The following is a 13,890-nucleotide window of genomic DNA, read 5'->3' as shown; positions in this document are numbered from 1 at the left end:
AATGTGAAAAGAACATTTATGACTGACTCAATTTTATTTTTTCACTATTTTTATCATATTTTTTAAACCTTTTTATTCATTATAATACTTACATTTATATTTCTAGCATTTGGCAGATGCCCTTATCCATGACTTACATTTTTATCTCTTTTTACACAACTGAGCAAGTGAGGGTTAAGGGCCTTGCTCAGGGGCCACGTCAGTGGCAGCTTGGTGGACCTGAGATTCAAACTCACAAGCTATCACATCCCACTACTTTATAATATTTGTAGTTTATATATTATAGCATCAAAAAAATCGATGTACTATGACTAACTGTGGCAGTTTTGCAACTTTTCAAAACCAATAGGATTTTTCCTGCTCGTTGCTGTATTGTTTATTAATTTCACCATATATTTATTTAACAAAACAGGTTATATTTAGTCAAGCAAAACATTATTTGATAGCCAGAAATTATTGCAGTCGGTACAATCACAGTATATATATATATATATATATATATATATATATATATATATATATATGTATGTATGCAATGTATATAAATATAAATATATATTCATTGTATGTATATAAAATAAAATGTGAGCCCAACAGATGGAAAAACAAAATCTGGCAAAAAAAAATTTAAAGAATTTTTTTTGTTTAAAGAAACAAAACATCATAAAATGTACAAAAATACTTACGTATTGTATCTTCCTCTACAATGTACATAAAGTAGCTTCCAGAATTATTTGTCTTTTAATATAAGCAAAAAAAATCAATATAATAATATTAAAAAAAAAAAAAAAAAAGAACCAGCAACCCAAGAAGAAATATTTTGTGCTCAAATATACAATGTATAATTTTATTTAAAAAGGTAACATAGCATTTAGGTTTCAAATGAAACCTTTTAGGTATTTTTTTTAATAAAAACACTTATTTCACTTATTTGATCAGCATCCGTAAAAATATTTATATTATAATTGTAATATAAATGATATTTCGTGATTTGCCTTGGATAGACAACTGAGTATCTTCCTATAACGCTCTCTTCTGTCTCTTTTGTGTTCCTAGGGTAACATAAAAAAAGACTACAATTTAATATAATTTTGTAATATAATAATATATATATTTGTTTATTCCCCAGGAAACAGGACATTGCTACAGATCATATGAAAAATAATACAGGTTGTTTTTTATTTGTTTGTATTTACTTAAAATATTCCTTAGGCTATCAATAATTTTGGCATATATTCCCATATCTGACAGAAATACAAGAGTGATTTTTTGTTAGAACAGAGCAGAATAGTTTCTTCTGTTGTCTGAGTGGAAAAGTAGAATTATTGTGTGTAATGTTTATCTTATACAACTTTTTTTTCCGCTCATTTTGAGAAGGATGGCAATCATTTTGGAAAGCACTGCTAATTATTCTCATTGAAATTCTGGCTACAACATCTGGCTTCAAAAAAAAAAAAAAATGTGCATGTTTTGTTTAAGTGAAAATAATAAATGCTATAATATATAAAGTTAGGCTAGCTACTGAAGTCAACACACCTATTAAGGCAATGCCACATTTGTATGCTGCTTTTGAAAGACGTTCTAGTCTTCATTTTAATCTAGTGCTAGTCTAACCATATCTCTATCTATCCTGGTATTTTATTGCTTCTCCAGTGTTCCTTTAATAAATATGCATTAGACATAGCTGAATGTGCTAACTGCACTAAATGTCTCGCATTGTTTTGTTTTTTTAACACACTCATAGAAGAACTGACCAAGTAAAACAGAGAAAAATATACACTTGCATGTAACATGTAAGTATGTGTCTGACTGACACCATACTGCTGTCCTTTCACAAACCCCTTAACTGTCCAGAAACATACGAAATTGGTTTGCCCTCTGAGCCAGTTCTTTGGCAAAGTCCTGTGCTTCCTTGATTGCCATTTTGTCAGGAAAATGCAGCGCTGCTTTTTTGGTGGCTACTGCCAGTTGCTTGAGGAGGGCACACAAGTGGTTGCTTTTACACAGAAGTTCCTGACTGTCATCCCTGCTCTGGGCCTCAGAAAAAAGGGTGTCTATTAGCCTTTGGCCCACCATGATCACCAGCTTACTGTGGGATATAAACTTCTCAGGGGGTTGTTCCTCTTCCAGGCTAGAAACAAACACAGCAATGGCCTTCCTGATGGCGCCAAAATACAGCCGGCAGTGGTCAGAAATCACCGGCTTGCCGGGATGTTTGCTTGTGCTATCGGAGAATGTAGGCTCTGGTTTGGAAGCCTGAAAATGACAAGAATAAAGAAAATAGTGAGACATTCCACCACAAAGTTTCCTTAACAACAAATATGAGCTCATACGAACATGTGCAAGTGTGTGTGTGCGTTTGTGTTTGTGAGCACCCAAACAGGATGGATGCAGTTGTAGTTAAAGAGGAAATGAGCAGTTGTGATGAAAGCGTGTTGACCTCACTTTAGCATCTACAGCAACTTTGCAAGCAATCAAGAATTATGACCAGACATCCCGCTGACTTTGGTGTCTGTTTCTTCTCAAGGCACAGAACTGGCATGTATAAATTGTTAGAACCATTACCTGTTTAGTCTTGTTGTCTTGACTTGTGTCCAATTTTATGTTGTTTTTTTCTTCACTTTGCTGTTGCTTTTCAAATTCTGTCTTGGTCTGTAAAAATTGTGAAAAACAAAAAAAAATATGCAAATGTCTAATATCTATGTATATAGATCTTAATTCGTTAAATAGACAGACACTAACGATATTCAGATCAAATGTACTCTTCAAACATTTCAGGAAAGGCCAGTTTACCTGAAGATGTACATAATCATCATCCCCCTCTTTATCTAACGGTGGTTCATTCTTGCCAAGGATTTTCCTCCCATGTGGTGGACTGGTGTTCTTTGGCATTTCTGGCTCTTTTGAAGAGTTTCTGAACAGAAGCTTGCTGTTGGCATTAATAATGGATACCAGCCGTTTTATGTCTTCCGGCAAAGTTCGGGCAACCATGACAAAGCGCTCCAGCTTGTCTGGAGTCTGTGGCTGCCCCGGATCCTGAGCCAGGACATCCAGAGACCAGCCTAAGTCACCTAGAGCATTCACAGATGTCTGCACAATCAGTCCTGAGTCCTCCACAATAGAGAGCTGCTTCTGGAGCCTGGTCTGCAGGTTAGAGTCAGAAAGCCGCTGTGTGTTACCTCTGATATCCAGAGCAAAATTGAGAAAGGAGGTGACTGAGTTGGCCACATCCTCTGAGGCTGCACGAATCTCCTGGAGGTGCTGGCCCAGATGCTCACGGCTTCTCCAGCGGCTACTTACAAAGTTCATGAGTCGGGGTACAGCCTGACAAACTGTTTCCTGGAGTTGCAAAAGCCTTTGGGTTGCTTCCTCTGGGGACAGTGTGACCTCCCGTAGTGGCTCTGGTGAGGGAGAACCAAACATTGTAGAGTCACAGGAGCTCCTGGAAGAGCTGGAGGTGTTTGAGGAGGTAGAGACTGTGGAGTTCCGTTGGTTTTCGGAAACAGACAAACCTCTGTCATTCTTTAACTCCTTTTCGTTGGTTTTTGTTCCACTCTCCTTTACTTCTCTGGACACCATAATCTGTCTGCCCCATGATGAACGTCCAGGTCTTGGTCCAGTTTTGCACCTGTATTCGAGAGGTTTAGAAGCATTTTCAGAATCAACTGGGTTTGTAACGTTTTGTTTCGGGAGTGTTAGTACATTCAGAAGAGGTTCTCTTTTGTTGATGCTAGGTGGTACATCATAGATGCATTCTTCCTGTTTGGGGTTGGAGTCTGTCGTTTGTTGTGCTTTCACACTACATTTTGGGATATCATAGACGCAGCTACCAGGACCTGCTGCAGGACGAACACATGATGGTGGAGTATCATAGACCTCTTTTCCAGTATGTGCACCTTTAGATGGCATTGTGCCAAAGAAACCACGTGCATTGACGGGCATTTCCGAAGCAACAGGGACATCGTATATCTGCTCACACTTCCGTGGATTAGGCAAAGAGTTGTAGGAAAGTGACTTGAGGTGTGGCTCACTTTTGGATGGAACGGGAATATCATAATTGGGATCTTTGGAGTGTGTGGCTGGTATAGCATACATCTGTAAAACATTATATGACTTGTTACAACACTTTTGTATTACATTTATAAAATGTCATGTCTGGTATTACATTTGTAGTAAACATCGATTTTATTGCAGATATTTAAGACAATGTGTATTCTGCACATACGTTTACCTCAGATGGTGTGGATTTGCTGTTATTCATGATTTCGGATCTATTGTGAGTGATGGCTGGTGTATTCCTTAGTACAGGCTGTGGTGATTGGTGCTGTGTTTGTGGAAAAGGCATAAATTGTTGTTCATGTTCAAATATTAACATTCATACATATTAACTTAAAGGGTCTTACTGTGTACAATGAGACTTTTCTCCCAAGATTAGGAACAGCATACATATCTGCACTGGGACCGAAGCCATCATGTATCTGTAAAACAAACAAACAAAAAAAAACTGAAATATTTATGTCATCTTTATACAATTTGTTTCCCTCAGGGAGGCACTGTTGTTGGGCAGACATACTAAGCTCAGTATGTCTGCCCATTCAAGCCAGTTCTCTAATTAAAACCATGAAGCACATTAACTAGAAGAGAACTACTGTAAAGGTAAAAAATGTTCCCTGAAGCAGAAGGGGAAATCAGCAACATGTGGTCCAACCAGCCGCACCCGCTACTGACACTTCTCCATCCTTCTGTTTCCTTCTGCTGGTTGTAGTTAGCGGTGTCTGAAGTCTGTCCTCTAGGTTATTTTATGGTCCTATAAAAATGCTCAGGCAGAGGCCAAGCCAAAGCATCTGCTAGTGCTTTAGCCAGCAGGGGTCACCACATAACTGCCTATTAACCTGCAGTTGTATCGCTACCTGGGCTTTCTGGAGTAAAATCTGATAATACTTACACATGAGGGAGAACACTAACCTCATTACCAAATTGCAGTTAAGGTTTTGAATGATCCATATCACGTTCAGGTGACTAATGTCAATCTTAATACTGTTTACCTTTACTCATTAAAAAGCTGAAGTAGGCATAGATCTAAACCTATGTTTTTTTAGCTCCACCACATCGACATACACTTTAAAAAAAAAAAAAAAAAAAAGATGTATACCTTATTTAGACAGAAGTTTCTATCCAGAGATTCAGATTTCCTTTGGAAATGGACAGGACTGTGAGCTATGTGTGAGAACGGCACCTTGTTGCCTTTATCCATGATCTCATAAGTCAGGTTTGCTTCTGCTGGCCGCGGAGTTTGATAAATACTCTCTGAAGGTGAGAGGAGTTGTAGTCGATTAGCCGGTGCCAAGCCTTCCTGGCCATTTAGAGAGCATTTCCACCAGCCCACACTGCCCTCAACCGTTTGCTCTATCACCACAACAAGATCACCCTTGTGGAAGGCCAGCTCATCTGGGCTTTCAGCTGTGTTGTCATAGAGTGCTTTGGCCAGGATGGTCTGGGGAGAAAACGTGACATCATTTATATTCACAATACAAAAACTCAGAGCACAGAGCAAACGCACAGGCACGGCGACTAACGGGGATGCTAGTGCCTTCCCGATGTAACGATCAGAACAAACAAGGCCTTTGTGTGCTGATGATAATAGGCCCGGCCATAGCTAGGCACTACTAGGAATGTTAGTGACTTTATTCCCTAGATTCTTTGTGGCCAGAAACAGAGGCTCACAACATCTGAAGTCATAGCCACATAATCCGGTGTAAAATCCTTCCAACACACAACAGCATGTAAAATCAGGTCTGTGTTAAAATACACTCTATTCTGAAAATATTTCTTGCTAAATGAACTCTAATCATTTAGCAAGAAATATTTTCAGAATAGAGTGTATTCTATGGTTTGTCTATGAATCATGGTTAATCTCATCACTACTTTCTTGAAACTCTGAAAGTTGTATGTCATCTTGTTCCTCTGCAAGTCTGGCTGTCCAAAAAATAAAAATAGACCAACACAATTAGATCATTAGTAATTATTTGTAATCCATCCTAGTCCTTTAACTAGGATGCCATTAGTTACTAGCAGGTGTGACTAGTTCCAAAAGCCGCTTCATGCATCGAGCTTGAATGCTTTTGCATTGAGCTTCATGCTTTTGCTTCCTGTTAAGAGCTTCCGCTGGAGAAATAAAAGGAAGCCATCTCCACAGTACTTCTCCAAAATAGTTCATTTATATCCCAGAATGCCCCAAAACTACATTATAAAGAACACAAAAGCAAACCAGACAAGTCCAATATATCAATCAGGTGCTTTTCTGCTGTTTATTCATTCAGGAATTTATGTTTTGTATTAATGCACACCACCACCTGCAAATCCTAAATCCAGCACAAACATATGCTGCTTTCAATGTGGACAAACACACGCACACTCGCTTGTGCACGTGTTCCTTTAAACCGGGTTTCATGTGTTCATGAATTCCTCAGCAGCAACAGTTTACACACACTCATACACTCGACGCTGTCTGCTACATGGTCAGTGAAGGGTGTACGCACTGCTATACATGCTGTACATTGCTAATGAGGGTAACAGGGTATGATTAAGGCATCACAGAAAACAGACAGTGACAGTCAAGTGAAGCTGCTATGAAAACTGTGACTCTTACTGTGAATCATAGTAGCCGACATTTCAAGGAAGTGATAAACTGTTCAGAAGAATTTAACAGAGTTCTCAATGATGACGAGCTATCTACCCACACTGTCTTGTGTCACGTCTTTCCAGGGTGCTGTGAATTCCCCACATTTCCTTTAAAATGCTATATTTGTGCACTTAATGTAAGTCCCTCTGACGTTGGGTGACCAATAACTTTGTTAACATCCATCGGCTCAGCATATCCTCACTCCTCACATGCTGCTGCCTTCCTTCCTCAGTTCTTCTGCCTCAAACTGATAAATCCTACCAGCCTTAAATGGAGTTGTACTCATTTTCTAGATCAACCTTTGATGACAAAGGCTCTATTCAGATCAGCAGGCTGGTATGAGAAGCAACTGTCATACTGCACTGCTTTTAACCACAACAGCCACATTGTGACCCATGTGACACGTCCCAGGTGACAGACAGAACACATATCACACCCGAATGTGTGTACATGTGTGTACACTATACTGACGCTGACCGGAACATTTCTAAGTTTGTGTGTGTGTCACATTCAGCTGTGACGTGTTGGGATTTCTGCACACGTGTTTGTGAGGATAAGGGCAAGACAGCTGACCTGAACTTTCTTTCTGCAGCTGTCTCTCTCTTTCTCTTTCTCTTTCTCTTTATCTCTCCCTCTGTGACTCATATGGCCAAATAAGTACTTTACAGTGTGTGTAAAACTAATGATATCATACTTTGACACTATACTCATGTCTTTAGTTTTGTTTCGGAGGCATCTTTTAGAGAGCTGCATTTCCAAAATATACCCTTTGGCAGTACACTGTGCTGTTTTCCTCAATATAAATCACTATGAAAGCCCTGTGTGTGTGTGTGTGTGTGTGTGTGTGAGAGTGAGAGAGAGAGAGAGAGAGAGAGTGAGAGAGAGAGAGTGAGAGAAAGAAAGAAAGAAAGAAAGAAAGAAAGAGAGAGAGAAAGACAGAAAGAAAGAAAGAGAGAAAGAAAGAAAGAAAGACAGAAATAAAGAGAGAAAGAAAGAAAGAAAGAAAGAAAGAAAGAAAGAAAGAAAGAAAGAAAGAAAGAACGAAAGAAAGAAAGAAAGAAAGAAAGAAAGAAAGAAAGAAAGGAGAGAGAGAGAGAGAGAGAGAGAGAGAGAGAAAGAATGAAAGAAAGAATGAAAGAGAGAAAGAAAGAAAGAAAGAAAGAAAGAAAGAAAGAAAGAAAGAAAGAAAGAAAGGAAGAAAGAAAGAAAGGAAGGAAGGCGAGCGAGAGCAAGAGAGAGAGAGAGAGAGAGAGAGAGAGAGAGAGAGTGAGAGAGAAAGAAAGAAAGAAAGAAAGAAAGAAAGAAAGAAAGAAAGAAAGAAAGAAAGAAAGAAAGAAAGAAAGAAAGAAAGAAAGGAGAGCGAGAGACAGAGAGAGAGAGAGAGTGTGCAGGGTTGCCAGGTCTTAGCAAAATTTCTTTAGCAATTTCATAACAAAAACCACATGCACTGACCTGAAACTAGCCCAAAACATGAGCTACAGTTTTCTTGTTTTCTTCTCAGTCTTTGCTTGGGAAACCATATTGTGTGTGTCTTTTTATCATCACCTGGTACAGCCATTACTCTCTCTCTCTCTCTCTCTCTCTCTCACTCACTCATTTTCTGTAACCATTTTATCCTTTTTAGTGTCGAGGTGGATGTAGAGTCTAACCTGGGAATACTGGCAGTGAGGCGGAAGAACCTTGGATGAGATGCCAGTCCATTGCAGGGATGTTACAGCCATTATCCTCTCCATAATCCCTTTTCCCTCTCTCAATCTTTGCAAAATAATTTTTTTATATTCCAAAAAAAAAAAAACCCACCACCTGCAAACTTGTTCTTTCCATCCACAACCTTGTTCCAAAACTAACAAACTCTGGCATAAAAACTGACCGTAGGCTGTGTGAATTTGTTCAAGCACATCCGGCATTCTGGCATCATAAGGAGTATTCCTATGGGAATTATGCCCCCAATTCATTTTGACCTATGACCTTGGGAGTAAGAAATGCCATGTGCAACCTCAGCAGCTCTCTACAAAATAAATACATAATTATGGCTTCACCAGTAAAGGAATCTAGGTGTAAAGCAATGCAAAGAACGACAAAGGCATAAGCAGGATCTTTTACGAGAATAGTTTAAAATGTGACCAGTGCTCATACTGTGCACCCACTTCATCCAGGTCAGCCATCTTAAGAATATAAACTGGGCTAAGGAGGGAGGATGCTGGGACTTATGGCCCCTTCAGGCCCCAGCGTGTCTGTGTTACTTGCCTTATTAGCTGCCCTGGTATTTCCTGTCTCTGAACTATGACAGATATCATACACAAACGCCATGTTTCTCAGAGTCTGCTTTCAGGGTTCCGTTCCTACGAAGTTATTCAACAGGAGGACGCTGTTCCTCTGAGTGATTGAATGCTGTTTAGGATAGTGAATTCTGAACATCTCTCAGCTGAAGGCTTCGTTTACAGACTGGACTGTGGTGAAGAACACCTGCCGAGCCATAACAAACATGACATATGACACGTTTTCTGTTCTCATGACCACATAGTGCATAGTGCAAAGGAAAGAGATATGCAGAAAATTTTACACCTTCAGTTGGTAGCCAACAAAAAAGGTACAAAAGTGGGATGACATCATAGGTGCAATCTTTTGTGCAAGCTTGCCTGAGGGAGTGTCCCCTTTAAATGCATGAATGCCTGCAAGATATTGTAGAAGAAGTGATGCTCGGAGTGAGTTGGTCTTCTGCTGCCACACATGCTTATCAGTTTTTGTGGTTTAGCTTAAAGCAGCTTCCTGGACCCTCTTGCCTTCTGCTTTTGCACTGCCTTAACCCTCACCACAGTTTTATATATATATATATGTATATATATAAAATGTCGTAGGTTTCACATTAGCAAGTTTCAAATGGATTTGCTGTTTGCTGCATTGCATGTTAACCTAACAAGGTCAACTTAAGTAATAAAAAGTAAAACAAGGTTCACTCGGACTCATGTTATATAACGCTTTTGAGTAATCATATACTAGTATACATGTACATTTTAACATCATTTAAATTTCTGGCATTCGGCAGACGCCCTTATCCAAAGCAACTCACATTTTTTATGTCATTTTATTTAATACAACTGAGCATTTGAAAGTTCTCAGAGACCCAGTAATGGCAGCTTGGTGGACCTGGGATTGAGTTCACAACCTTCCCATCAGTACTCCAACACCTTAACCACTAAGCTACTACATCCCCAGGTTACAACATCAGATTAATTTCTGCTGCATTACCAAATAAACATCAGCTCTATTTGCTAGTACAGGTACTTGCTCTACCTAGTTTTCATCTAGTCAATATCTGCTTGCTAACTAGGAGCCGGCAGTGTTTATCTCTCATAGATTAATAATACTACGGAACAGAAGAGCACTGTTTATTGCAAACCACATTCTTACACTTTTTTTTATTATTATTAATGCTTTACAATCTGCAGCTCTTTGTAGCCGGATCGGGCAAACCAAACACGGGTACAGAAACGTATGCAAAGGAAGTTAATATGAATTTTAAAATTAAAATCCAACCATGTGAAATGTGAATGCAGAATTAACAAGAACCTGTGAAGCCACAAATGGTTTGAAAGCTGTTGTAACATGCAGGTTAAAAGTAAAGTATCTCATGGCTGTTTCACAGCATGAGAATTTGAAAAGTAAAGAATAAATAAAAAAAGAAAACTATGGAATTCAGGTTGCTATGTGATATGTGAATGTAAATTATACGGTTATAGTTATACGGTTACTTTAAGACTCCTGCTAGCTAGCTTAGACCACAATGTTTTGTTAGCAAACCCACTGAAATCTCCACTTAACAAGGAGCTGTGACAAACCTACATACCTACAAACCTACAAAACCTCTAACCTACATAAATGTAATGAAGCAAAAATGATCACTGTGTCAAAACATCATAGCAAAAATAAACTAACTTGTCGCTTGTCACTATATAATCTGATAGGAGTGCAGTCAGAATTTCCATTGCATAACATCAGTCTGACGTTTGTTACAAGGTTCAAATATACTGAAGCACAATCCCAAAGCAACACATTTCACGTAATCTGATTTCTTTAGATCTCAAAACTTTTCATTATCAGTTTGAACTCACTTTCTACAACAACACAGCACGACCATTTAACAAACAAGCTGCTAAGTCTGACCATGAACCAGTGAAGAAGAAAACATGGTCTGGTTGAGCAGTTCACCCTGACTCTTGACTCTGACATCAATTCCAGCTGTTCACTAGGACACTTGCCGGATTCCACACAGCTTCCTGCTCCAACTATAGCTTACACGGCAACATGCCGGACACACAGGCAGAGACTGAGACAAACATCTGGACAGCCAGACGTCCATACAGGAATCAGTTTAGACACAAATAATCTCACTGGTTGCTTAAGATTCCGAAGGATGCACTGCGTCCTTGTTTGTGCTTTTTTTGTATATAAAGTTGCAACTGAAGAATGAATCATGGAAAGAAGATGGTGAAAAGATGGGAAATGAAAGTAGTTGCAGTATTTTAAAGTAGGTGCTCAGAATTTCCTCTCACTGGGACAGAATAGGATGATTCTTCGGCTTTCTTGACGCGTGTATTCAAAAGGTCCAAATTCATATCAAATTTAAGAACTAGTAATAAATCTATGATGATTTTGCAACGGATGACACAATAGTCATAGTCAGAAGAAGCACTTCTCTTTCTCAAAATAGAAACTGTGTTATATAGTACTGTGCAAAAGTCATCGGCACGTGTAAAGAAATCCTGCAAAGCCAAGATGACTGTAAAATAATGAATTTTGCCATATAAAAATAGACCATAAAGAGTAACGCCGAAAAAGGAAGTTGATTTTTGGTGTGATCGCACTCTATTACACACTACGTAACAGTTTTATAAAATAATTAAGCCGGTATGTATAAGAACTTGTCACAATTCTCCAGAACACTTTAAGATGCTGCACTTGCTCTTACAAAAGACAAAACAGGCCTTCATTATGTAAAAAAAATAAAAGTGCATAATGCCGAATGCTTGGGCAGCGTTTCTGCTAAACACATAACACAATCATCTAAGACACAAGTTGTATAAAAGATTTTGAGTGTCTGAGGCTGTATATCAAATCACTATCAGTCTGATATAGCAGCGTCGGCATAACATTTGGCCCAAAATGCTTATTTCCACTCGTCTGCACGTGAATTTCACAGAACTGACAGAAAGCAGTTAAAACACTCGTAAAACTCTCAGTCTCAGCCCTCTCTCCCTCTTTCTCTGTTTCAGCCACAGGATCATATTACACTGCACAAACAGGGGACCTAAACAAGGCTAGGGGGTTGAAAGGAGGTCAGTGGGACGCATGGGCTCACGGCACATCCAAAAGAGCTATTTGCTGACAGCTGGAAGTTCAGGGACAAAATATGACACTCATAAAGTAGGTGGGGTGAAAACGTAGCAACATTTCTCTAGAGAAGTGAGATGATGGCAAAGCTTTTCAATGCAACAGGGGATCTGAACACATAACCTTCCACAGTCACTAGAACACAACTCTGATAGAACTGATAGAGTTAAAGTCAATAGGCTGCTGCTCCACATGATATTGACGAGCAAAAACCATTATTAAGATAAATCATTTGCACTGTTACTGTATTTTTCAGACAGTGCTGTTCTCCCTTTCTTCTATACTAGTTTTCTCCATAGGAGTGTTTATGAAGCATACATATTTGCAATATATAACAGATCTATATACAGAGATAAATCATCGCTCATCAAACTGTTGGCTTTATTTACCACTAAATCATATTAAATAATACATAAATCTATCTATCTATCTATCTATCTATCTATCTATCTATCTATCTATCTATATAGATAGATAGATAGATAGATAGATAGATAGATAGATAGATAGATAGATAGATAGATAAAACATTGCAGTTCATATCATATCTTTCAATCTATCATGTAGTTAATATATGCAGTGCTTACCTCCATGTCTGATGAAGAGTAAAGTAAAATTCCACCCAGAGGTTAATTCAGAGCTTAAACATGTCTGACAGATGAATTAAAGTCTACTTTCTTTCACTGAAACAAATCACCCTGTAGCTGTTGATCTGTCTCGCTCACACACACTCTCTCTCTCGCGCGCGCGCGCGCACACACACTCACACACACTCGCACAACACTCTCTGAGACTCAGGCGTTTCAATAAAGGGGCGGGGCAAAGAAACAGACAGCGATATCTTATACTCTGCCTATCAAACGCCTCAGCCAATCACAGCACTCCTCCACAGCTCCATGTGCTACGTCACTCCGTCCACGTTTCCCCTAAAAACCTCAAGTCCGGGCTGTGAATCGTGAAGCAAGCACTTGTGGTCATCTTTCCTTTGTGAAAAGCAGAAGTCTGATAGAGTTCTGATAGTTTCAATTTTTTTCCCAGTAGCATTTAAAACCAAAATATTCACAGTGTTGAAAAAAATTAAGTGTCTCCTGCTTTTGTCTCTCTGGAGGCAGCTCTGTGTCTGGATGATTTATTTCCATGGCTTTATTTTAAAAGGCTGGCATTCCCAGGCCTCTCAGCTTTGCTGTCTGGACACACACAATGAAGTAAAGTCTTAAGAATGACCTGCTGGGGGTTGGGAAGCTAAGAGAAAAGATACAATGAGTTTACACAATGACCTTGTATTTACTGACCGAAACAGTGTGAGGCACAGACTTTTATTAGGGTTATATTTAATCGTGTGACAGAATCTAATCCAAGCACTGAGCTGCTCGGTTTAAGGGTTAAGGCCTAATGGCATTCCTGGAATTGAAACACTCTTTAAGATTTAGTACAGAATCTTAACTACTGAGCTCCCAGTGCTAAAGAGGAAAGAAAACACCATGTACCAGACGTTCTGGCAAGAACACTAAGTAGGCATGAATAACAGAGTACTAGTAGTTACTGACAAAAATCTGCCTGATATCTCATCCAACAAATCCTCAGTGATGCGTCTCCGATCTTTCCAAATGAAGACAAATCACACATAAAATCACGGATTGAATGTAGAATATTAAAGTGAGTTATTAAATGTGGCTCTAAGGTTATTTTCCAAAAACAGCATGTCTCAAAGTGTTCAGTTATACAGCAATTATATAACTTATTAATATATATAATAATTAATTAATATATATAATAATTAATTAATATATATAATAATTAATATATAATATCATAAT

The 13,890-nt window shown here is 38.7% G+C and overlaps 1 protein-coding gene across 1 annotated transcript; it reads right to left on the bottom strand.

Moving 5' to 3' along the window:
• Window positions 1-584: 584 nt before the first annotated feature.
• On the bottom strand, window positions 585-12,868 carry cass4 (Cas scaffold protein family member 4). The gene is made up of 7 exons (XM_058372862.1): window positions 12,661-12,868; window positions 5,153-5,494; window positions 4,404-4,478; window positions 4,232-4,324; window positions 2,794-4,095; window positions 2,566-2,652; window positions 585-2,256 (listed from the first exon to the last, which is right to left on the bottom strand). The coding sequence occupies exons 1-7, from the start codon at window positions 12,664-12,666 to the stop codon at window positions 1,843-1,845; spliced, it is 2,319 nt and encodes a 772-aa protein (XP_058228845.1). The 5' UTR covers window positions 12,667-12,868; the 3' UTR covers window positions 585-1,842.
• Between the last annotated feature and the right edge of the window lie 1,022 nt (window positions 12,869-13,890).

Source organism: Hemibagrus wyckioides, linkage group LG21 (genome assembly GCF_019097595.1).
Source record: "Hemibagrus wyckioides isolate EC202008001 linkage group LG21, SWU_Hwy_1.0, whole genome shotgun sequence".
NCBI lineage: Eukaryota > Metazoa > Chordata > Actinopteri > Siluriformes > Bagridae > Hemibagrus > Hemibagrus wyckioides.
The sequence above is the reverse complement of the archived record's forward strand: the minus strand, read 5'-3'. Positions and strand labels throughout refer to the sequence as shown.

What these genes read in the sequence shown, in the direction of transcription:
- cass4 (XM_058372862.1), bottom strand. An exon ending in GAAACTTCTGTCTAAATAAG is followed by an intron (nt 4,479 to 5,152) that starts GTATACATCTTT and finishes TTTGTTTTACAG; the next exon opens with ATACATGATGGCTTCGGTCC. An exon ending in GAAAAGTCTCATTGTACACA is followed by an intron (nt 4,325 to 4,403) that starts GTAAGACCCTTT and finishes CCACAAACACAG; the next exon opens with CACCAATCACCACAGCCTGT.